Source organism: Lynx canadensis, chromosome E2, assembly GCF_007474595.2.
Source record: "Lynx canadensis isolate LIC74 chromosome E2, mLynCan4.pri.v2, whole genome shotgun sequence".
NCBI lineage: Eukaryota > Metazoa > Chordata > Mammalia > Carnivora > Felidae > Lynx > Lynx canadensis.
Window position 1 is genome coordinate 43,904,572 of NC_044317.1, and position 22,473 is coordinate 43,927,044.

General features: G+C 48.5%; 1 protein-coding gene and 1 long non-coding RNA gene across 2 annotated transcripts; one reads left to right on the plus strand and one right to left on the minus strand.

Moving 5' to 3' along the window:
• Positions 1 to 5,007: 5,007 nt before the first annotated feature.
• Positions 5,008 to 22,227, minus strand: LOC118517778. The gene is made up of 5 exons (XR_004908363.1): positions 21,993 to 22,227; positions 11,655 to 11,785; positions 9,341 to 9,489; positions 5,972 to 6,151; positions 5,008 to 5,227 (listed from the first exon to the last, which is right to left on the minus strand). It is a non-coding gene; the product is annotated as an uncharacterized LOC118517778 (long non-coding RNA).
• HAUS5 (HAUS augmin like complex subunit 5) lies at positions 9,871 to 20,358 on the plus strand. Its single transcript, XM_030298063.2, has 19 exons — positions 9,871 to 10,025; positions 10,791 to 10,853; positions 10,946 to 10,978; positions 11,112 to 11,136; positions 11,747 to 11,852; positions 11,978 to 12,137; positions 13,227 to 13,296; positions 13,398 to 13,480; positions 14,006 to 14,063; positions 14,215 to 14,339; positions 14,542 to 14,605; positions 14,717 to 14,847; positions 15,070 to 15,232; positions 15,449 to 15,529; positions 15,631 to 15,776; positions 16,037 to 16,148; positions 16,226 to 16,358; positions 18,357 to 18,489; positions 18,648 to 20,358. The coding sequence occupies exons 1-19, from the start codon at positions 9,928 to 9,930 to the stop codon at positions 18,763 to 18,765; spliced, it is 1,902 nt and encodes a 633-aa protein (XP_030153923.1). The 5' UTR covers positions 9,871 to 9,927; the 3' UTR covers positions 18,766 to 20,358.
• Positions 22,228 to 22,473: the final 246 nt, after the last annotated feature.

The window sequence follows — 22,473 nt, forward strand, 5'->3', positions numbered from 1 at the left end:
CTCCCCTCTAATCAGACAAGGCACAGCAACAAGTGGAATAACCGAGCCTTGGCAGCTGAGACGTCCCAGCAAGTCTACTACATGGCAGTCTTGGGGATTGTCTTGGGAAGCATCATCACATTCGCCATCTTGATTTTCCTCATGGTGGACTTATTTTCTCATTAACCTCCTTTTCAGGAAACCACTAAAAATATATAACAGTGTTACATACCTTGGCTCTAAGTATCCATTTGGGCCAAATGGGACACGTGTTCCAAAATGTCTGGTTGCCAACTGTTGACAGCCTGAGCCAGCACCTTGAGGTAGTTGATGGGGCAAGAAAGGGGCAGGTTGGGCAGCCCACTGGACCTTCAGGACCAACCCTGGGATCTTGCCAAGGGATGGGGGCCATGGAGGCAGGGTATGCCACTGTTTCCCCAGGGAAGTCTCCCCTCCTGCTCACATCATGCATTCATGTCATAAATCTGTTCATGCCAAGGACCTTAGCTCTGCAACCTGACTCTGGAGATACAGCAGTGACCACTTCAGATCCAACCACACCCCTCTCAGAACTTATAAATCAGGTAAAGATAGACATATCATCAGAGAGTGATAGTTCAGTGCGGTCTAATCTCTAGTAGGGTGAACCTAGAGAGGACGGTTGTAAGAGGTCTGACCTAATCTTGGGTACTTGTGGTCTACCAGAAAGCCAGGAAGTCAAGCAGCTGTCAGTGAACTGATAAGAATTCAGGTCAAGTTACAATTGTAGAGAGCTTCTGTTACAGTTATGATGGCCTCGTGTCCCCCCTCACCACCAAAGCTTGTCATTTATTCATTATTCAACAAATAATTTCTCAGCACCTATGACTTATCAGGCACTGTACTAGGAGCTGGAGATTCAACAGAGCAAGATAAGTCTCCTTTCTGAAGGAGCTTACATTGTACTGGGAAGAACCATAAACAAATAGACCTCTAAGTAAATAATTACAGGGAGTGGTAAATGATAAGGAGAGAAATCAAATAGGGCAATAAGCTAAAGCAGTGCCACTAGTGGTTCACTTCTGTTGATGGTCTGCAACAAGATTAAGTGCAGAAATTTCTAGTAAGCAGTTCAAAACTCACAGAAATTTGACATGGCCGTGACATCCAACAATAGAATCAACAGACTTGTCTTATTGGACAGGACATAGACCAAAAGAATCTATCCGTACATGACATTTTGGAGATATCAAAAAATGAGTCCTACTCTGCAACCACAAATAGTTCGAGGTACACTAAGCTAGAATGAGGTCTAGGAGTATATTGTTTAGAGTTATGCCAGTGGCTGTAACAAATAAACCCCACCATTTCAGTAGCTCACAAAATAGCTTACTTCACACTTAAAGAACCTCCCAAAGTGGGCATTTCTGGTTGCCCACATATTAAGTTAGGGATCCAGGCTCCTTCCACTTGGTAATTCCACCATCATAAGTGCTTAGAGTCTTCTGAACCTAGGCAGATGAGAGACTAGAGAACCCCCAGTTGCTTCTTAAAATCCTTAGCCCAAAAGCGAATCCTTATACACTCTTGGATAGAAATGTAAACTGGTATAGCCACTATAAAATATAATATGGAGGCTCCTCAAAATATTAAAAATAGAAGTACCACATGATCCAGCAATCTCACTTCCTTGGGAATATATCTAAAGGATAAAAATCACTGTCTCAGAGATATCTGTACTCCCGTAATTACTGCAGCCTTATTCACAACATCCAAGATATGGAAATAGTCCTTCAATGGACAGAGGAATAAAGAGGATATACCAATACATATACAAAGGAATATTATTAAACCATGAGAAATATGAAATCTTACCATTTGCAACAATATGGATAGACCTTGAGGGCATTATGCTAGTAAAATAAGAAAGAGAAAGACAAAATGTATGGTATCACTTATGTATGAAATCTAAAAAAGCTAAACTGACAGAAACAGAAAGTAGAATGATGGTTGCCAGGTGGAGGCTGGGGGAAATGGGGACAGGCTGTTAAAAAGATACATCACTCAGTTATAAAATGAGTAAGATCTTAGGATCTAATGTATAACATGGTGGCTATGGTGAACAATACTGTATTGTATACTTAAAACGTGCTAAGAGAGTAGATCTTAAGCATTCTCACCAAAAAAAAAAAAAAAAAAAAAAAATAGGTGCGAGGTAATGGATGTATTGATTGTGGTAATAATTTCACAATGTATATATCAAATAACTATGTTGTATACCTTAAATATGTTACATTTTTGTCAATTATACCTCAATAACAAATAAAGCTTTGGTGCTAGGTGACATACACCTCTTGCTCTCAGCCCATTGGACATAGCTAATCTCATGGCCTCACCTGGTTGCAGGGGTCTCTGGAAAATGTAGTCTTAGACTGCACAGCCAATAGACACCTAGCTGGCTTTGCCACAGAAAGTCTTTCTAAGATGTTCTTTGAGCTGAGACATGGAAGCCCAAGTGTAAGAGCTGCTCCAAGAACTGTGAGAACAGGGTTCCCAGAGTAGGAATGGCAATCAGAAAGCCTTAATGCTGGAATGAGCTTGGAGATTCAAAGAACAAAAAGGAGGCCATTGTGGCAGTAATGTCACACATCTACTCTCCAAAGCAGGTGGGGTTCTCTCTTCCCTGTAAGAACCCTTGTAGGTGCTTATGAAGGTCCCTAAGATGACCCCCAATCCCAGCTCTCCTGAAGAGGAAATCCAACACTTGTCCTTTACCCTCAGTCTGACAAGAGATCTGCTCACAGGAATCTGCAGACATACGGCTGCCTATCTTTAGGACCTCCAACCCCCTCCATGCCTGGCTCTGCCCTGGGTGATGCTGGGGATACAGCAGTGACCAACACAGACCCCATCCCTGCCCTCAGGACATCTGCAGTCCAGTGGAGAAGACAGGCCACCACCAGATGGAGCTGTGAATTGTTCTTTCATTTATTCTTTCATTCAGTGAAGTTCTATTGTTCATTTATTACAGTGCCATTCTGGTGGTGTGTGAAAGATGATAAACTTAAGAAAATATTAAGAGTACTGGGGAATAAAAATAAAGCATGGTAAGGGTGATTAGAAGTATTAGAGATAGGGGAGGGGCTATAGTTTGAAATAGAGAGGCAGGTAATGCCCCAATTAGGATCTGACTTTTACCAAAGACTTGCAGCACTTAGGAGAGAGAACCAGACATGTATCTGGGGCGAGAGTCTCAGGCAGATGGAACTACTAGTGCAAGGGCCTAGAGGGAGGGGCACATCTAATATTTCTGAGATACAGTAAGGAGGCCAGTATAGCTGAAGTGAAGTAATGTAGGGAATGGTTAGAGATGCAATCAGGGAGGTAACATAGATCAAAGAGAACTTACTTTACGCTGAGTGACATGAACAGACATTGGAAAGGTAAGTGACCTGTGCCAACTCAGGTGTTCATAGTCTCTTTCCAACTCTGGAGGGGAGGAGACTTTGGTGCACAGGTGACGGCAGGGAGACTCATGTGATATTCCAGATGGGAGGTGATAGAATATTAGGCCAGAATGGGGAAGAAGAAAGGGAAAAGCCTTGATGAATTTTAAAGGCAAATAGGAATTGCTGATGCATGATATGGGTGTAAGAGAAAGAAGGAATTTTGGCCTTGGGAACTGGAATCACAGAGCTGCCCTTGTCTGATCTGGAGAAGTGGGAGAGAAACAAGTCTGGGGAGCTACACTGTAATGGTCATTCTAAGGTTTGGGAGCCAATGTTCTGGCTGCAGGCTCGTTCAGCAGTGGGCATGTGACCCTGCCTGAGCAAATGAAAATGGGATAAATGGTTTCTGGAGCTTATGGTAGAGAGAAGCAGCCCACCTCTTCCATGTTACCTTCTAAGACCACATCTTTCTCCTCCACCTCGGCTGGTGCAGGGTAAGCTGTTCTGCAGCCAGGTGGAAGAGGCTAAAGCTACTAGGATGAAGGAGGAGCCAAAAAAGAAGCAAGCGCGAGGAAGAGGAGCCAGAAACTGGGTCCCCAATAACATCATCATCATCAACATCATGATAGTCGCTGAGCCGTCAACTGTTTGCAGGCACTGTTCAAGGAGCTCATGCATGTTGTCTCATTTAAACCCCACAACACTAAAAACAGATATTATTACTGTCCCAAATTCATAAATGAGAAACTGAGGCTGCAGAGATTGAGAGACTTGCCCTAGATCATTTAGCCTGTGAGTGGTGGAATGAGGATTCAAACCCAATGAGTCAGACTGCAGAACTTTTGCTCGTGATAATTGCCTTTCAGTGTTTGAGCTGCTGGATTACACCTCACCTGAACCAGGACAAGGAAGTACCTCTTTTAAATCACATGAACCAAGATATTTCTTATTTGGGAGGAAAAACACTACACTGAGTTGGGTTTGGGGACATTTGTAACCAGAAAGAGGCTTAGCTGTGAGAGTCCAGAGGAGGTAATCCAACCAATCTGGGGTCAGGGGTAGGGGGAGTCAGAGAAGGCTTGCATGGAAGGGCACATCTGAGATAAGACTTAAAAGACTGAGGAGGAGGTAGCCATTGAAGATAATGAAGGATGATGGAGGTAGGGAGCACAGCAGGAATAAAATCCCAGAGATGGGAAGGAGGGAGCCTTGACAGGTAATGCCCCAGTGAGAACACTATCTTCCTCTCTGGAAAGGTCTTAACCTAAGGATAAGTGTCCTCCACTCAGCCCAATCATCTCTCCCACCAGCCCTCTGCTAAACCTCAACTCTGTCATCGCCTGCCCCAGTTACTGGCCCTGGCCTGTCTCCTCCTCTGATCCACCATCTACAGAACACCCAGAATGTTCCTCCCACTTTTTTTTAACTTTTAATTTCATAATTTATTTAAATAAGTGTTTCAAATCTACAAACTGTGAAGAACAAGTCTAGCCCCCGTGTGACATCCACATTTGGCAGATGTAAACATTTTCCTATACTTGCACCAGATCTCCTTTTTGAAAATTAAATGTTGTATGTACAAATTAAATGCCTCCCCCTTCTCCTCTGTTCTCTTCTTCCCTCCCTCCATCCCTGAAAGAAACCACCAAACTCATGTTGCCGTAAGCAAATTCTATGTGTATTCTGTACTTTTACTCAATGGATGTGGACACACTTGATGGTGTAGAGTTGTTGCGTTTGGGCATGTAGTAGTCCTTAGTGACTTCTGCCAAATCTTTCCAGCTCTTCATCTTCCAAGACTCACCTTCTGGGTCTCTCACCTGGTCCAGTTGATGTTTCAGTTGACATGGTCATAAAAGGTCAATTGTTAGTAGGAAATTAGAGACAGGCTAGTCTAAAATGTGCCAGATGTTGATCACAAATTTTAAAACACTATGTCCAAGAGGCAAATGATAAGAATCCATCTCTGGGTATTAATGCTACTAAAGAAGGTTTTATCCCCCAAAAGTAGTGTCCTATAGATGACACTTCTTAAGCTTTAATATGCATACAAATCACTGATAGATTTGATCAAAATGCATGTTTAGGGGGCGCCTGGGTGGCTCGGTTGGTTAAGCGTCCAACTTTGGCTCAGGTCATGATCTCGAGCCCCGCATCGGGCTCTCGGCTGTCAGCAAAGAGCCTGCTTTGGACCCTCTGTACCCTTCTCTCTCTGCCCCTCCCCAGCTCATGTGCGCTTTCTCGCTCTCTCTCTCAAAAATAAATAAACATTAAAAAAATTGTTTATTAAAAAAATTTAATGCATGTTTTGATTCAGTAAGTCCAGGAGTGGCGGGGCAAGGGATTCTGTATTTCTAACAAGCCCCTGGAGAATGCTGGTCTTTGAACACCTTGTAATACAGCAGCAAATTACAGACACTAATGTGAAAGCTTGAAGCTTGTCAAACAGGGACCAGGAGCAGAATACAGGTGATGATAATTATTTTGTCAAGTATATTGAACAGACCGAACACAGTAGGGGTACAGAGGGGACTTATATTTCTTCCGTAAGATGCCAATCTCACCTTTTTGTATCAGCCTTTTGGAGGGTGGAGACAAAAACATCCTCTTCTTATGTAAGAGAGGAAGAGGAAAGCCACTGCAACTTCCTCCGTGAACGACAGCTTGAGGTAACAGCAATTCCACAGGCATCCAGAGTCTCTGCTTACAGAGTGTATCAGGGTTCCATCAGAGAAGCTGACCCACTGGGGGGATGGATAGATGAACGGATAGATAGATAGGCAGATGAACTGGGATTTAACCTTATGCAATTGGAGTTATGAAGCAGTCCCTAACATTGTGGTCTTAGGGTCTGATGCTGGCACTTGAAGTGCACAGGGCAGGCAGTTAGGAAAGGAAGACAGACATAAAGTGGGGAGAAACTCGACAAGGGGGCCTCTGCCCTTGGTGGTGTGAACGTCCACAGGAACAGCTGCCATCCTTCATTACGGAGATAAACCCACACCTGGCCCAGGAGCTGAGAAGCTGGGAGGAAGATCCAGGAAAAGGTGAAACAATTGCTGGCCCGGCTGCTGCCCTGTGCAAACGTGATGACCCAGCAGAGCCAGCCAGTGACAACCTGTGTGATCTACAAAACGGCAGCTGCTTCACTTCTGCCCACCAAATCTTGCCCAAGGCTCTCTATGGGTCCATCCTAATTGAAATCATACAGAGAAGGTAATTCCAAGATACAGTTCGTTCAGCCTGGTCAAGCTGACACATTACAAAGCCACAGCACAGAGACTGGAGGAGAGTGGTGAGAAGCTCATCAGTGACTGCCGGGGAGATGGTCACATAAGCAGCTTGAGTGGATGTTTCTAATAATTTCCGGGTGGCATTTCTTTAGAGTTGGAGGGGAAACTGTAGTAGTTATCTCTTATTTGGTTTTAGCCTTTCTTCCAAAACATACAGAATCCTTTTATGCCATAGCTTCAGTCAAGGTGTATCTGATTAGTTACCATTAGGTCACGGTTATAGATGTTTCATTAGATAATATTCCAACTTTCAGCCAATTCTCTTTTTTAATAGATTTTATTTTTCATGAGCAGTTTTATGCTTACAGAAAGTTACACAAAAAGAAAGGAAAGTTCCCATATACTTCCTGTCCCTCCACACATATTTTCCCTTATTATTATTACCATCTTGCAGGTACCTTTGTTACAACTGATGACCAAGAGTAAACATTATTAACTAGAATCTATGCTTCACATTAAGACTCACTCTGTATTATACAGTTCTGTGGCTTTTTATAAATGCATAATGTGATGTACCCACCATTTCAGTATCACACAAAATAGTTTCACGCTCCTAAAAATGCCAAGCCTCGGGGCGCCTGGGTGGCTCAATTGGGTAGGCATCCAACTCTTGATTTTGGCTCAGGTCATGACCTCACAGTGGTGTGCACTGATGGCATGGGGCCTGCTTGGGATTCTTGGCTCTCCCTCTCTCTCTCTGCCCTACCCCGCTTGTGTTCTCTTTCTCTCTCACACACAATAAATAAATAAACTTAAAAAAAAAAAAAATGCCGAGCCTCACCTTTCCATCCCTATCCCCCACCTCATGATCTCCTGGCAACCATTGATCTAGTTTTGCCTTTTCTAGAATGCTATATATTTGTAATCATACAGACGATCTTTTCAGATCGTCTTCCAAAGTGGCTGTATCATTCTGCATTCCACCAGCAATGAATGAGATTCCTGTTGTTCCACATCCTCGAAAGCATTTGGTACCACTTTTTTAAATGGATTTTAGACATTCTCATAGGTGGGTAGAGTTATCTCATTGTTTTAATTTGCAATTCCTTAATGACATGGTATTAGCAACTTTTCGTGCTTATTTGCCACCTGTACATCTCCTTCGGTGAGATATCTGTTCATAACTTTTGTCTATTTTTAAGTAGATTATTTGTTTTCTTATGGTTGAGTTTTAAGAGTTCTTTGTATATTTTGGATACAAGTCCATCGTCAGGTATATGTTTTGCAAATATTTTCTGCCAGTCTGTGATTTATCTTTTCGTTCTCCTAACAACCAGTACTTTCTTTTTTTAATTTTTTAAATTTCATTTATTTATTTTTTAATTTACATCCCAGTTAGTCAGCATAGAGTGCAATGATGATTTCAGGAGTAGATTCCAGTGATTCTTCCCCTTCATATAATACCCAGTACTCATCCCAACAAGAGTCCTCCCTAATGCCCCTTGCCCATTTAGCCCATCCTCCCACCCTCAGTTTGTTCTCTGTATTTAAGAGTCTCATATACGGTCCCCCTCCTTGTTTTATATTATTTTTGCTTTCCTTCCTTATGGTCATCTGTTTTGTATCTTAAAATTCCACATGAGTGAAGTCATATGATATTTGTTTTTCTCTGACTAATTTTGCTTAGCATAATACCCTCTGGTTCCATCCACGTTGTTGCAAATGGCAAGATTTCATTCTTTTTGATTGCTGAGTAATACTCGATTGTATATATATACCACATTTTCTTTATCCATTCATCTGTCGATGGACATTTGGACAGTACTTTTTAAAGCCCCTGGAGAGGCTCATAGACCAATGGCAGACATGCTAATTGATTTTGTTTTTTAATAGCAAAACACCCTACAAAAGGCAGAAGGCTGGCAATGTTCGAGAGAAACGGCACCTTTTGAGAATTAAGCATTGTGGAGCAGTAGCTGCTAATCTTTCTTCCAGGAAATCCACCTGGATTACATCAGCCCCTGGCACCCCCTTCTGCTTCTCAGCCCTTATGAAGCACTTAGAAGCTGGACTCAGCTTCTCCCCGAAATGTGCTATCTCAGTGGTGATGCCATGTCCCCTTGTCCCTGGGCCAGTGACTCAGCCAGTCCTTGGATGTCCCCTTAACTCCTCACACCCACATTGTTATCACCATCTCCCCCAAAGCTGTCCCTTCTCTCACATCAGCATTTCAAGGTCTGCTCCATCTAATCCCCAGCCCAGAGCTGGGACCTCACTCTGGATACCCCGCCCTCTACAGCCAATCAGTCTCATGACCCACTCAGTGTCCTCCTCTCTTCTCCGCATCCCTACTTCACCCACCATTGCCCTCGACCCCCACACCTCATCCTGCCCCACCCTCGTCCCTCAGTCCCCAGCTTTATTCTCACCCCACCACCTCTCCCCTCATTTGTTTATTGAATAACTACTTAGAGACTTAGGCTTTATACTGGACACCGAGGACAGAGTAGTGAGCTGGCATGCATGCTCGGTAAAAGGTCCCTGAATGTTGCCATTCCTCGGGGGCCTGTCTGAGGCTGAGTGGGCTCTCCAGAACCCCAGCCCCAGTATCCTGTGCTTTCAGGGGCGGCCGACAGACCTCGCACACTCCCTGTGTCCCCAAGTGACCCAGTCCTGCAGTTTATACTCTACCATCCCTACCTGGTGGTGGTGAGGCGTCTAACTCCCCCACTGAACTGTGAGCTCCACACGGGACTGGACCAGTCTCCTCCACCGCGATGTCCCCAGGGCAGGGTCGGCAGCGTCGGCTCACGAATGTTATGTATGGAATGGTAAAGACGAACGAATACCTGGAAGAATGCATGCCAGGGAAATATTAGGGTCCTGCTATCGGCCCCCTATCCCTCAGACCGGAAACACTCTGTTTCTGAAATCAAAGAGCATAAGTTTGGCATCTCCGCGCCTGACCTCCAAGGATGAAAGTCCCATTTGGTCAAGAAAATCGAGGGAGGCATTTGAGACCTTTTGCCTCTTGGGGACACTTGGTAGTGAGCGGGAGGAGGCCGGAAGCGAAGAGGCCTCACCGTTTCTCCACACCCCTTTCGTCTTCACTCGAAGGGACCCATCCAGGAGGAGCCAGACACGCAGGACTGCTCCGCGACGCTGAAGAGCCTCGAGGCCCCAGTCTGCCTGGCAACCGATGGCGTCACTGACGGCGCGCCCGTGACGCCAGAGGCCGGCGCCACACTTGAAGAGGGTGCGGGAAGCGGCCGCCGCGGCGCGCTGACATGGAGTCAGTGCAGGAAGCGCGGGAACTGGGCTGCTGGGCGGCGGAAGAGATGGGGGCGCCCGCGGCAGCCCGGGCCCCGGAGTCAACTCTGCGCAGGTGAGGGACGCTCTGACAGTGAGGACTCCATACCTTAGAGATAGTCTCCGGGGGTGAGAACCCCACCCCTCACTGAAGACCCTCCTTCGTCTTCCCCACCTCTGCCCCCAATGAGAATAACCCCCGAGGGCGTCCCCCTTACCCACCCACACACCCAGTAATATATCTGGGAAGAGGATCCCGGATTAAGTGAAGACCCCCCCCCACTCCCACCCCCCACCCCGTGAGACCACCCAGAGTGAGGGCGAGGCACCAGTGAGGATCCTCTGAGAGTTAGTAAAGCCCCCAAACTATGTAGAAGTGAGATCTTTGGAGCAAGACTGTCCCTACAGCACCTACCACCCCTACCGTCCCAAGCCAGTGAGGAGACTCCAGGTCAGCAAAGACCACCCCACTGGAGACTGAATCTAGAAGGGTGATGATCCATATCTGGTAATGAGAGAGCAGTTCCTGGCAGTATACTCTCCACTCCCACCTCTGGAAGTGACCAGCGATAGCCCTCTCCCAGAGAAAGGAATCTCCGCACCCCCCTCCCCCCGCCCCCGGGGGAATGAGAATATCCACACCCAGTGAAAAGCCCACAACTCAGTGACCAAGAATTCCCCAGGAAGGAATATCTCACCCCAAACACTGTGGACACATCCCCATTCCCCCCAGAAGCGACATTTCCCTAGTAAAGACTTTCCCCACCACTGCCACCCTGGGAATAAGGATCCCCCAACCTTTGTGATGCCCCAGGCATACCCTTACACACTGTCTCCACAGACTGTGTCTGGGCCAGGGGGCCGACATCTGGGCCTATGTCTTGCGGCATGTGCATAGCCAGAGGTGAGCCTGGCTGCATGAGGGAGGCCGTGACAGGGGAGGGGACACAGGCAAACCTCACAGTAACACTTCTTCCTTCTACCTCTCCACTGTAGGAATGTCAAGAAGATCCGAGGAAACTTACTTTGGTAACTGGTTCTAAAAGCTATTCCTTCCTATTTTCCCTACTCCCATCCAGCTGTATTTTTCACCCGTAGCCTCACACCTCCTGTCTCCCCCTGGAAGTCCCGTCACCCGCTAACTCTGGCCTCATTTCCTCAGGTATGGCCACCAGGACAGTCCAGAGGTGAGAAGCATGTATTATAAGATTTTCTTCCATCCAAAAAGAGGATTTGTAGATTTCTGCTCTAGGCCCAGCTTCGTGTTGTGTAATGCTGGGGATGCTGGGTTGATCTGCCAGCTCTGATCTCGACACTCAGGGCTTACAGTCCAGGGGAGACAGGCATGAGCTGGATGTTGAGGGGACGTGGATATGAGGCATCAAAGCTGATGAGGGGAGATGGGAGAAGGGACTGGTTTAGGAGATATACTGAGGCCAATGGAGGACCTATTGTGCGCAAGAGGCCCAGGTGACATCTGGGGGAGGATTCCAGAAGACCTTGGGACTCCTAGATTTGGCTCTTCGTGGGGAGATGAGAACTAGGGCACAGCTGTAGTGTCATCAGTGCAGAGACAGGAAACAGGTTAAGAGGATAGGTGAGGCAATCCCAGGAGGAAGGAGGAAGACAGATGGTACCCTAGTGTTCTTCTGGGCCTAGAGAATCAGACACAGAAACTGCTTAGGAAAAAACCCCTGCCACCTACCTGTGCAGGTGAGGAGACTGGTGTTCCACAAAGGGCAGCCAGGCCAAGCCCCAGCCAGGCCATGCACCTGACTCTGTACCTGATCCCACCAGGCCCGTCGGAAGTTGGAGCTGGAAGCCACTGTTGCTCGCCTGCGGGCAGAGATCCAGGAGTTAGACCAGAGCCTGGAGCTGATGGAGCAAGAGACCGAGGCTCAGGGTGACCTATGGGGCTGGGAAGATGAGCAGCCTGGAGCTGATGGAGCGAGAGACCGAGGCTCAGGGTGACCTACGGGGCTGAGAAGATGAGCAGCAGTGCTGATGGCCACCCCATTTCTCTTACAGACATGGCCATGGAGCAGGCCCTGCAGAGCATTCAAGACACCCAGCGTCGTGCTCTCCTCCTCCGGGCCCAAGCTGGGGCCATGCGAAGACAGCAGCGTGGGCTTCAAGATCCCGTGCAGCGGCTACAGAATCAATTGAAGCGTCTGCAGGACATAGAGAGGTAGGCCTCAGGTTCCCAGGGACCAGCGTTCACCAGGCCAGGTGCACAGACATTTTCCTTAGAGACTCTGACCCCTTCTTGGGTTCCACAATTCTGAGCTCCACTCCTTAGGATTTAAAGTCTGTGAGGCCAAGAAATTTTGTCACCTTAGCCACTTACATTTCCAGTGCCTAGAATGGTGCCAGCTGTATACCTAGGGAATGTTCTGGGGAAAGAACAGTAAATAAGGGATAAGTCCCTGCCCTCATGGATCTTATACTCTGATGCAGAAGAGAGAGATGGTAAATTAGGAAGCAAACTCTATAATCGCAGGGAGACATAAATGCTATGATAAAAAGGGTAGCGTGGAGAACGGGAGAGGGAGATGCTACTCTAGGTAGGATGGTCAGAGAAGACCTTTCTGAGAAGGTGACATTTGTGTTGGGGGAGGAATCTCCATGGAGAGGGGCACCAAGAGCAGAGGTGCTGAGCTTGGCATGTGGGAAGAACAGCCAGGAGGCCAGTTCAGCTTAAGTTCCACAGGCAAAAGGAAGAGCATGAGATGAGGTCAGAGACAGGGACAGAGTGCTATGGAAGCATCGGAATTTTCCTCTGAGGCTGGGTTCATGCCCTAGCTTGTCCACTTCTCTATGAACTTGGGCAAATGATTTAACTTCTCTGTGCCTCAGTTTGTAAGCACTGTAGAATGGGGATAATGTTAAACCTACTGTATAGGGTAAGTATGATAATTAATGAGTCAAATCACGCAGAATGCTTAAAAGAGTTTCTGATACCCACTGTTGCTATTCTGAATGTGGTGGGAAAACACATTGTTTTCAAGGGTTTGGGGCAGAAAGGTGACATGACGTGTCAGGTTTTAGCAGGATCGTTAACTACTAGATAGAAACAGACCACAGGAGCCAAGAGCAGAGGCCAGTGAGGAAGCTAATACAGCCAGGAGATGACAGTGGTCTAATTTTAGAGGTGGCCCCTGAGATCCAGGCTCACTGATCCCTGTGACTAGCCTTGCAGCAGGAGGAGACACAGATATCTGTTCTCCTAGCTCTCTTCTCCCAGGGACCCCCACCCCAACTGTATTTTTCTCTCCAGGAAGGCCACAGTAGATATAACCTTTCGACCCTTATCATCAGCATCCCTGGGACTGGAGCCTGTGGTCCTGGTAAGAGTCCTGGGCCATGGGGAAAGAGGTGGAGAGTCTGGGGTCAGGTGGGTGGGTGGGTCGGTCTGGGTTCCTCTCATGCCCCATCCTCTTTTTCCCAGGGTGATGTCCGAACAGCCTGTACCCTCCGGACCCAATTTTTGCAGAACCTCCTAGTTCCTCAGGCCAAGGGAGGCAGCATCCTGTGAGTGTCATCCAGGCCCCACAGACCCTGCCAAGAACCTGGGCTTTGAGGGGGGAGTCACTTATCTGTTAATTCCTCAGCCACTGAGCCTCTGGACTATGTCAGCTGCAGATCTTGCCCTGACGGCTCCCAGGCTGGGACAAGGAAGAGACAAATCCATCACAGATAGTGACAACCAGGTGGTTAGGGATGTTGGAGGCGGGGAAGCCTGAGAAACTCCAGGTACCCAAAGGAGACACTACTCAGCTAAGGAGTCAGGGAGGACAGATTCTCTGGTGAGGAGGCTTAGCGAGGGTAAAAGGTTAAGAGAGTATTCTAGACAAATAGCACATGTGAAAGGCCCTAAGTCTAGCTAGTTGGTATAAGCAGGGAACTCAAGTCTAGGAGGCATGGACTCCTGATGGACTTGGTTTCCTCATCCTTAAAATAGGGACAATAGCCCCCACCTTAGGGGTAGTGGTAATCAGTAGAGGGAGTGTTGACATGATCTTGTAATATTCTCTGTCCCCTTCCCTAACCTTGCAGAACCCCTCGAGATGACCACTTTGGAGCTTCCTACCAGCAGTGGCTTAGCTCAGTGGAGGTGAGGGGGGCTTTCAGGAAAGGCCACACCTTCTGCCCCATGAGCGAACCTCAGGGTGCCAGAACCTAACTCTTGATCCCTGCCTCATCACCATGGGTCCTAGCTCACAGCCCTACACCCATCCAGCCCTACTCTACCCTTCCCCCACTAGACACTACTGACAAACCATCCTCCGGGCCACATCCTGGCCTCCTTGGAGCACCTGGCTGAGGAGCGGGAGGCAGAGATTCGGTCCCTGTGCAGTCCAGATGGGCTCCAAGATACGGAGATAACCAGGTGTGAAGTGGAGTGCTCCTGAGGGTCGGGCAGGGCCAGGGGATGGCTAAGCCGGAAGACTCAGGGCCAGGCACAGTCACCTGCTGATGGGGATGGAGCTGAAGCCCAATGATCAGTCTGGCAGGTGGGCTGACATTGGCCATCCCTGAGAACTCAGGAAGGGGAGAGGGCTCCTCCCTCAGCAGTTTTATCCCACCTCCAGGTCCCAGGCACCAGACCAGCCAGACTCCAGCCGGGCCCTGCCGTCCATGGTGCATCTCATCCAGGTGACCCCCAGGCATCCTTCCCAGGATTCCATCTCCTTCCCATCCCAAGCCCCAGTTAATCCCCTCACCCCCAGGGATCATACCCACCCTGACTTTATACCCCTGCCCCAGGAGGGCTGGCGGGACGTGGGTATGCTGATTGCACAGCGGGGCCCCCTGCTGAAGGAGCATCAAATCCTGACCCAGCGCCTCCAAGGCCTGATGGAGGAGGTGAAGAAATGTGCCCTGGAATCCAGCGAGAGGTGAGGGGGCTCTCTCAGCAGAGACTCTAGGCCATCTCTCTCCCAGAAGTCTCAGAATACTGGACTTTTTCTGCCCCTGTGGCTCCCAGCTCTGCCTCCCTGCTCTTCTGGTTTGTCTCCGTGTTTGTGGCTCCTTGTGCATCCTCGTAGATCTGATTTCCCTCTTCCACTATGAGTCTTAGTCACCTTCCTCTCCCTTGCTCTCTTCTGCTTGCGCCCCAGGCAGGCACTGGTGCTGGGACTCCGAGGCTGTGGCCTGTGGGCAGAGCTCAAGGCCCTGCGTGCTCAGAGCCAGGAGCTGGAGGAGGTGGCTGGGCGCCGGCAGCTTCTGCTACAGGAGCTACAGGCCAAACAGCAACGGATCCTGCACTGGCGCCGGCTGGTGGTGAGAGGCGGGCCTCAGGGGAAGTGGCAGTGCTGCGTGGAGGGCCAGAGAGAGGCTGGGAGCCTTAGGATCCAGAACTGGGCCTCTGGTGGTGGGGAGGGGCCCAGGATGAGTCTTCCAAGAGGAAGCAGGACCTGTACAAAGGGGCAGGCAGGGCCAGAAGCTGGGAGGTAGGAAGTAAAAGCAGCCCATCTCAGTGGCCTCATGGTTACCCAGGAGGAGACACAGGAACAGATCCGCCTGCTCATCAAAGGCAACTCGGCCAGCAAGACGCGCCTGTGCCGGAGCCCTGCAGAGGTGAGACGGGAGTTGAGGCAAGGTCTGGGTAGGGCTAGGGCTCCTACAGATGGGGCTGGGTGGCTCCAGGCTGCCCTTCCCATCCCTTTCCTTCCCCACAGGTACTGGCTCTGCTTCAGCGAAAAGTGGTCCCCACATCTGAAGCGGTGGCACCACAGTCCCAGAAACTGCTTCGTTGTCTGGAGGAGGAAGCCCGGCATCTTCCCCACCTTCTGTTGGACACCTTGCTTCGGCACAGCCCTGGAGGGTAAGACTGGAGCCACCCCTTATATCCCCTCCCACCGATGACTATCACTCCCTGATTCTACTCCAAAAAAATAATCCCAGGCCCCCAGTGTTCCCAAGCTGCCAGACCTCGCCCACAAGTCCTCAGTCCTAACTCTGGAATCCTAGTCCCCAGACCCACCTGCAAGTTCCTGGGCCTCCTGAGCCCACCTCTCAGCCCCCGGAACCTCTGGAACCCAAGCCTCCTCCCAGTGCCCCACCCAACCTGGACTTTCCCTCCAGGTTACAGCCCCTGCCCACGGTCCTGCCATCCATCTACCAGCTGCATCCCACGTCCCCAAGGAGCTCCAGCCTCATAGTGCTGAGCCACAGATTGGGGCTGCCTGCAGGGAAGGTGAGTTTCTGTCCCCTAGGACCTGTCTTCCCACTCCTACCCCCTCCCAAAATGACTGTCCTTCCCCCTCCCTCCAGGCTCCAGAACTGCTCCTCCCAAAGGCTGCCTCTCTTCGTCAGGAACTTCTGTTTCTCCAGGACCAGCAGAGTCTCCGGTCCTGGGATCTGCTCCACATGAAGACCAGCCTGCCCCCAGGACCATCCACCCAGGGTAAGGCCTTGCCTTCACAAGTGGCATTCCTGCCCATTCCCAGGGCCATCAGCCTCCAGAAGAAATCACAAACACTCAGTGCTGACACAGTGCCTACTGTGTGCTGAGTCAGCTTTAAGCATGTTCACGGGTTTCATGTGCACAGCAGCCCCATGGGGTTAGCACTGCCATTTGCCCCATTTACAGAGGCAAGAACTAAGACAGGAGGCCTTGGTGGCTGCTTAGGTAGCAGAGCTAGGATTTAAATCCAGGCAGTCTGACATGTGTCTGTACTCCTAACCAGGTGACACTGCCTATCAAATTGCAAAGTTCTCATGTATCACCATCCAATAGGATACTTGAGTAGTTAAAAGCTAGGCTGTGGAGTTAAACTCTTCTTAGCCCTACCTATTCCCTGCTGTGTGATCTCTTTGTGCCTCAGTTTCCTCCTCAGTGGAGTAAGCATAATCATAGCACCTTACAGAGTTGCTGCAAAGACTCAGTCCGGTTACCCAAACAGGGCACTGAACAATGCACAGCATACAGTAAGCGCTATGCGTCTCTGGTGTGGTTGCGATCTTTTTGTCTGCACATGTGGAGTCTCTTTCAGTCCTTACCATAAGGGTAGAGATTATTAAGACCAATTTACAGATGAAAATACTGAAACTCGGAAAAGTTGTTCATCACTAGATTCCCTCAACTAGCACTTGCTGGGTTGCTACTGGCCCCCCGAGCTCAATGGGGAGAGGACGCCCGAGCTGTCCAGCCCCAGGGATCCCAGTGGTAGAAGCAAAGAGCGCAGAATCAAAGGATAAATAGGTGGAAGAGGTGTATTGATGAGAAATGAACCGAGGTGCCATCAGCAAAGCAGGAAGAGGCCATTTTCGGGCCTTTGAGTTTCAGGCTCCCTGCCTCCCCCTCCAGTGACAGGGAGCTGTGTCGGGAGCAGCCTAAGACTGGCACAGCATCGTCGCACCTCATGGGCATCTTGGGCTTTAGCATGTCTGTAACAGAGCATAGTTCCCCCTGTTCTGAAAAGCAGTTTTGTTTTTCTTCTGCCTGGTTTCCTTCCCTCAAAAAGTGACCTCACCCTCCTTACTGAGGTCAGCAATCCACGAGTCATCCTAATTCCTCCCAGGACCCTAAGCCGCCCCCCCACCTTCAACCTGTCAACAAGCCTTGTAGGTCCTGCTTCAGAGTGCCCCAGTCTGCAGACTGCCCTGCTAGCCTGTGGCTCAGTTACACCTGACTGCAGAAGTGGCTGAAGAAAGGGCACATGTCATGCCTGAGGTCAGAAGGCAAGGATGGAATGGAGTCAGGATTCAGGCCCAAGGGCTCTGACCACAATGCTGATCTGTACTTGCTCTGAGATGGGCCTGTTTGGGCCTATGGAGAGGGACTAGACCCAGTCATAGTCTCCAGGGCAACACTGCTGGAGTGAACCTACAGCAGTCTGAGGAGGAAGCCTTGGGGTGGGGAACGCTGGGAAGGGCTTCCAGGGGGAAAGTGGTGTCTCGAATGGGCCCAGAGGGATAGGTGAGGGCTGATAGTAGCAGAGGTCACATAGTGCCAACCCTCAAGTACTGGCCTGAGGAGCTCAGACTCTCTCTTGGGGGTACTGGGGGGTCTTGGAGGGTTCCATGCAGGAAAGGGAAAGGATCAGGTTTATGCCTTAGGAAGATCATTCTGGCTGCCATGTACCAGAGGCATGGACCAGAATGGGAGGATGAGGACTGGAGCATAGGAGGGAGGCTGGGGGGGGTGAGTAGGGAAGGGGGGAAGGGGGAGGAAGCTGAGGGATGGGCCGAGAAGATTGATGGTCTGTCCGGGAGGGAGGAAGGTATCCGGGATGAAGCTTGGGGGATGGTGGGCTTGCCCTTGAGATGAGGAAGTGGGAGGAAGGAGAGGTGTGGGAGAGGTGAGGTCAACACTAGGTGACTGGAGACTTGGTGACCCATTGGCTGTGAGACCCCAGGAGCCAGAGGACTCAGTACTGCCTCCCGGGTTTCTCACCTGCAGAGCTGCTGCAGATCCGGGCAGCTCGGGAAAAGGAGCAGAAAGAGAATCTGGGACAGGCTCTGAAGCAGCTGGAGAACCTGCTGAAACAAGCGCTGGAGCGAATCCCCGAGCTACAGGGGGTTGTTGGGGACTGGTGAGAGGGGGCACGATGGTGGGGGCAGGGTCCTGAGCTGGGTGGACCAGGCAGGACCTGGGGGTGCAGGCAGGGGAGGAGGTGTTGGGGGGAGGTGTGGAGGCCACTGAGTGTCTAGAGTCCCGGGCCTTCCCTGTGACACTGTCCCCTTTCCCCAGGTGGGAGCAGCCAGGCCAAGCCGCCCTGTCCGGGGAGCTCTGCCAGGGCCTGTCCCTGCCCCAGTGGCGGCTGCGCTGGGTCCAGGCCCAAGGCATCCTGCAACAACTGTGCAGATGAAAAGGGGGCCCAAACAGAACTCAAGAGCTTCGTTTGTTCACCCCATCGTAAGACCTTTGGAAGGGAGCATCGCCCAGATATATCAACCCACCGTCTCTACCCACACTGCTGTCCCCCTCACAGGCTGTTCTATTCCTCTCAATTGCCTTGCACCTGTCCTTTCATCCCATCAAAGCCAAGGCAGTGGGCTCTCTGGACCCCACCCTAAGTCCCCCTGAAACTCCCCTCATCACTTTCACCCTTAGCAAAACGTCATTGAGCACCTGCCCTAAACACTGAGGATCCAGCACTGAACGAAATGGACAGAAGTCCCAGACTTCAGGAAGCTGTTATTCTAGGACAGGGAAATGGACCCCTGGCAAGTTAAGTGAGCAAAATATCTAGTATGTTGGGAGGTAACTGCTCTGAAGAAAAACAAAGCAAGCTGTAAAGAGGTGCAACTTTACATAGAAGGCCACACACACTCTGTAAAGGTAATGAGAGGAAAGCATGTGGGTGTCTGAGGAGGGCTTGTGGGGGTCAGGGGTGGGAGGGAGGTTGCAGCTTAGCAACAGTCCTGAGCTCAAACATGCCAATGTGAGTGAGGGTCAAGGAGACGGGGCAGGGGCGGGGGGCGGGGGGTTGTCTTCTAGTTTTTATGTAGTTTCCTTTTTTTACATCTAAATCTCTGAAGTCATTTGGAATTTATCCAAATGGAACCAATTTTGTCGTATTTTACATGTATCCCAATAGCACTTCTTAAAATTCTCAGAGCAGTTGTTGCCTCTGAAGGAGAGGTGGGTAGCAGGGATCAACCAAGGAGGAGACAAGGGAACTTTGTAGAGTTGGAAGTGGATTATATGTTGAAGGTAATAAGGGTAGGTGTCAGAACCCATCTAGCTATACTTTTTAGATCTGTGCATTTCACTGTAAATTATTCTTCAATTTATAGAGTAAAACTACCCACCTATATAAAGTAAAACTTCAGGTGATCTGAGATGCCACCTCTTCATAAGTTTCCATGATTAATCAGGCTATATTTGGACTCTCTCCAAGCCTATTGTTTGTCTGACTCTCATATGCCATCCCCACAGTGTTTTGATTATAAAGATTTTGAAATATGTTTTAGTATCTGAAATGGCTGTTGCTGTCTTGCTCTAATTTTTCAAGGTTTCCCTCTTGCTAATTTTTTTTCCAAAATGAAATAAACTTTATACCCAACTTACCTGGTTCCAGAAAAAATACACAGATGGGGGTTTTATCGGGGTTGCAGGGAGTTTACAAATGAGGGAGATTTCACATCTTTGTGTCTTTAACATGTTTGCTTTACAATGTGCCACCTTAGTGTTCCCCCCCCCTTCATCTTGGCTCTTAGCCAAGACTGAACATGGGGGGCCCTTGCCCCCCCTCCCTGCTTAATCTTTCTCTGTAGTACGTCTTCTAATATACTTTATGTTCTACTTTATTTATCCTTTATTGTCTTCCAAACAGAATATGAGTTCCATGAAGGTGAAGTTCTCTATAAACTAGAAGTTGGGCAAACTTGCCTAAATATAATTCAAAATCCAGATGCAGTAAGGGGAATTACTGATGAAAACATAAAAACAAGAAAAAGAAGGAAAGGGTAGAAAGAAGGAAGGAAGAAAAAGGCAGAGGGAGGGAAATTTATAGACTAAAAGACAAGATTTTAAAGATTATTTTGAGAGAGCGTGCAAATGATAGCAGGAGGGAAAGAATCCCAAGCAGGCTATGTAATGTCAGTGTGGAGCCCAATGTGGGGCTCAAACTCACGAGTCTTGAAATCATGGCCTGAGCCAAAGTCACGAGTCCAAGGCTTAACTGACTGAGCCACCCAGACACCCCAAGACTTAAGATTTTAAAATTGGAACAATTTGAGCAACAAAATAAAGTAATACTGAATTACAACCCAAAGTATAAAATATGAGTCCATACTGATAAAAAAGATGTAATAAAAGGAGAATAGACAAATCTGTGCAGAAGAATTACAAATAACTTATGTAAATATTCCATTCTCAAGGAGGTGGAATTTAACTCTCCACCCCTTAAGTGTAGGCTGGGCATAGTGACTTCCTTCCAAAGAGCATGGAAAGGGAGTAAAAAGAAAAGTATAGTGGAGAAACCTGACAAATGGTACCCCAGCTGGGAGATCAAAGTTAACACCAACAGTTATGTTGATAAAATGTACCTTTGATACAACATGATGAGAACTTCACTTTACTTCTGCAGCATTTCCCCTCACCCCCACAAAATGCATAACCCCAGCCTAATGATGAGGAAAATAGCAGATCCCAAACGAGGAACATTCTACAAAATACCTGACCAGTACTCCTCAAAACTAACAAATTCATGAAAAACAAGTGTGAAAAATTGTCACCGGCAAGAGAAGCCTAAGAAAATATGACAACTACATGCAATGTATCCTGGATGCAATGAACGAACAGAAGAGCTTAAACACTAAGAAAATCAAAGTATGGACTCTAGTTAATGATAATGTTAAAAAAGAAAAAGCGTCCTATTCTCTTATCACATCTATTGTAAAGAAGCAAACAAAAGCCAGTATTTTAACAAATCATTCATTAGTGCTGATTTAATCTTGGAACTTCAAGAAACCAAGACAGCCAACAAAAGTTTTGACAGAAAAAAAAAGACCGACCAACCAATCAAACCCAATGTGCATACCTTATTTGTAGCCTGATTTTATACAAATTTTTTGAGGCAGAGAAAATTGAACAGTCTGGGTGTAAGATGACACCAAAAAAGTTAATTTTTTCCCCGTGTGTGTGCCTGTGTGTGTGTGCGCGCGCGCGCGCACCGAAATCCGAGAACGAAATCAGAAATTAGTTTTCTTGGGCGTGAAAAGAGGCCTTATCTGTTAAGACACACATCATGAAGTATTTGTGGAGGAATTGATGTCTGGAATTTGCTTTAATATACTCCAACAAGAAGAGGGAGGAGAAGTATAGATGAAACAAGGTAGAATATTAGTAATTGTTGAGAGGTACATGGAAGCTCGTTATATTCTTCTCTAGTGTTGTGTATTTTAAATATTCATAATGAAACCTATTGAGGACTAGGAAGAAAAGGAAGGGTCAGTTGTGTCCCAAGAAAGGACACAGAGACCAAACCTACACACGACTTTCTGAGTTGCCGCATTCTACTACTCTAGGCCTTTACGATTCCTCCCATCTCTCTCCATTTTCATCTAGCAAGAAGTCGTCAGGTGTTACCTTCTCCTCCTGGAGAAGGTCAGGCGCCCCCTATGAGTTTCCCACATCCTGTTCCTGGTTTTTCTGGGAGTCACCGGTGTCAGTCTATCCCAGTTGGGAAGGCTACGGTATTCAGCAGTCTCCAGCCTCAAACATCCCTGGGCTGACGCGGACTTCGATGCATTTTAAAACTTCCGGAACGAGCTTCAGTGGCACAGGCGGGGCCTCCAAACTTTTCTGAGCTCTCAAAGGCCCAGTTTCCTCTGTAGGGACGGGGCCAACTACTTTACAGCGCTCTCATTAGCCTTCGTTCCTCCAATGAAGGCGTGGCCACCTCATTTGCCTTCACTTACTTAGACCCAGGCTCTTCATTGGTTTGTTTTTCCCGCACTCTGATTGGTCTATATTCCTTCTAGGGGTGGGCCCTCCAGGTGTGGCCAGATTCTCATTGGCCTTGCTCCGAAGGCGAGACCCCGTTGGCGTATGATGTCATGCACCAGCG

Excerpts from the sequence above, each read along its gene's own strand:
- HAUS5 (XM_030298063.2), top strand. The coding sequence starts at position 9,928 with ATGGAGTCAGTGCAGGAAGCGCGGGAACTGGGCTGCTGGGCGGCGGAA. Across the intron at positions 11,853-11,977 it reads GCAAGAGACCGAGGCTCAGG|ACATGGCCATGGAGCAGGCC; the intron begins GTGACCTATGGG and ends TTTCTCTTACAG. Across the intron at positions 14,064-14,214 it reads AGTGGCTTAGCTCAGTGGAG|ACACTACTGACAAACCATCC; the intron begins GTGAGGGGGGCT and ends TTCCCCCACTAG.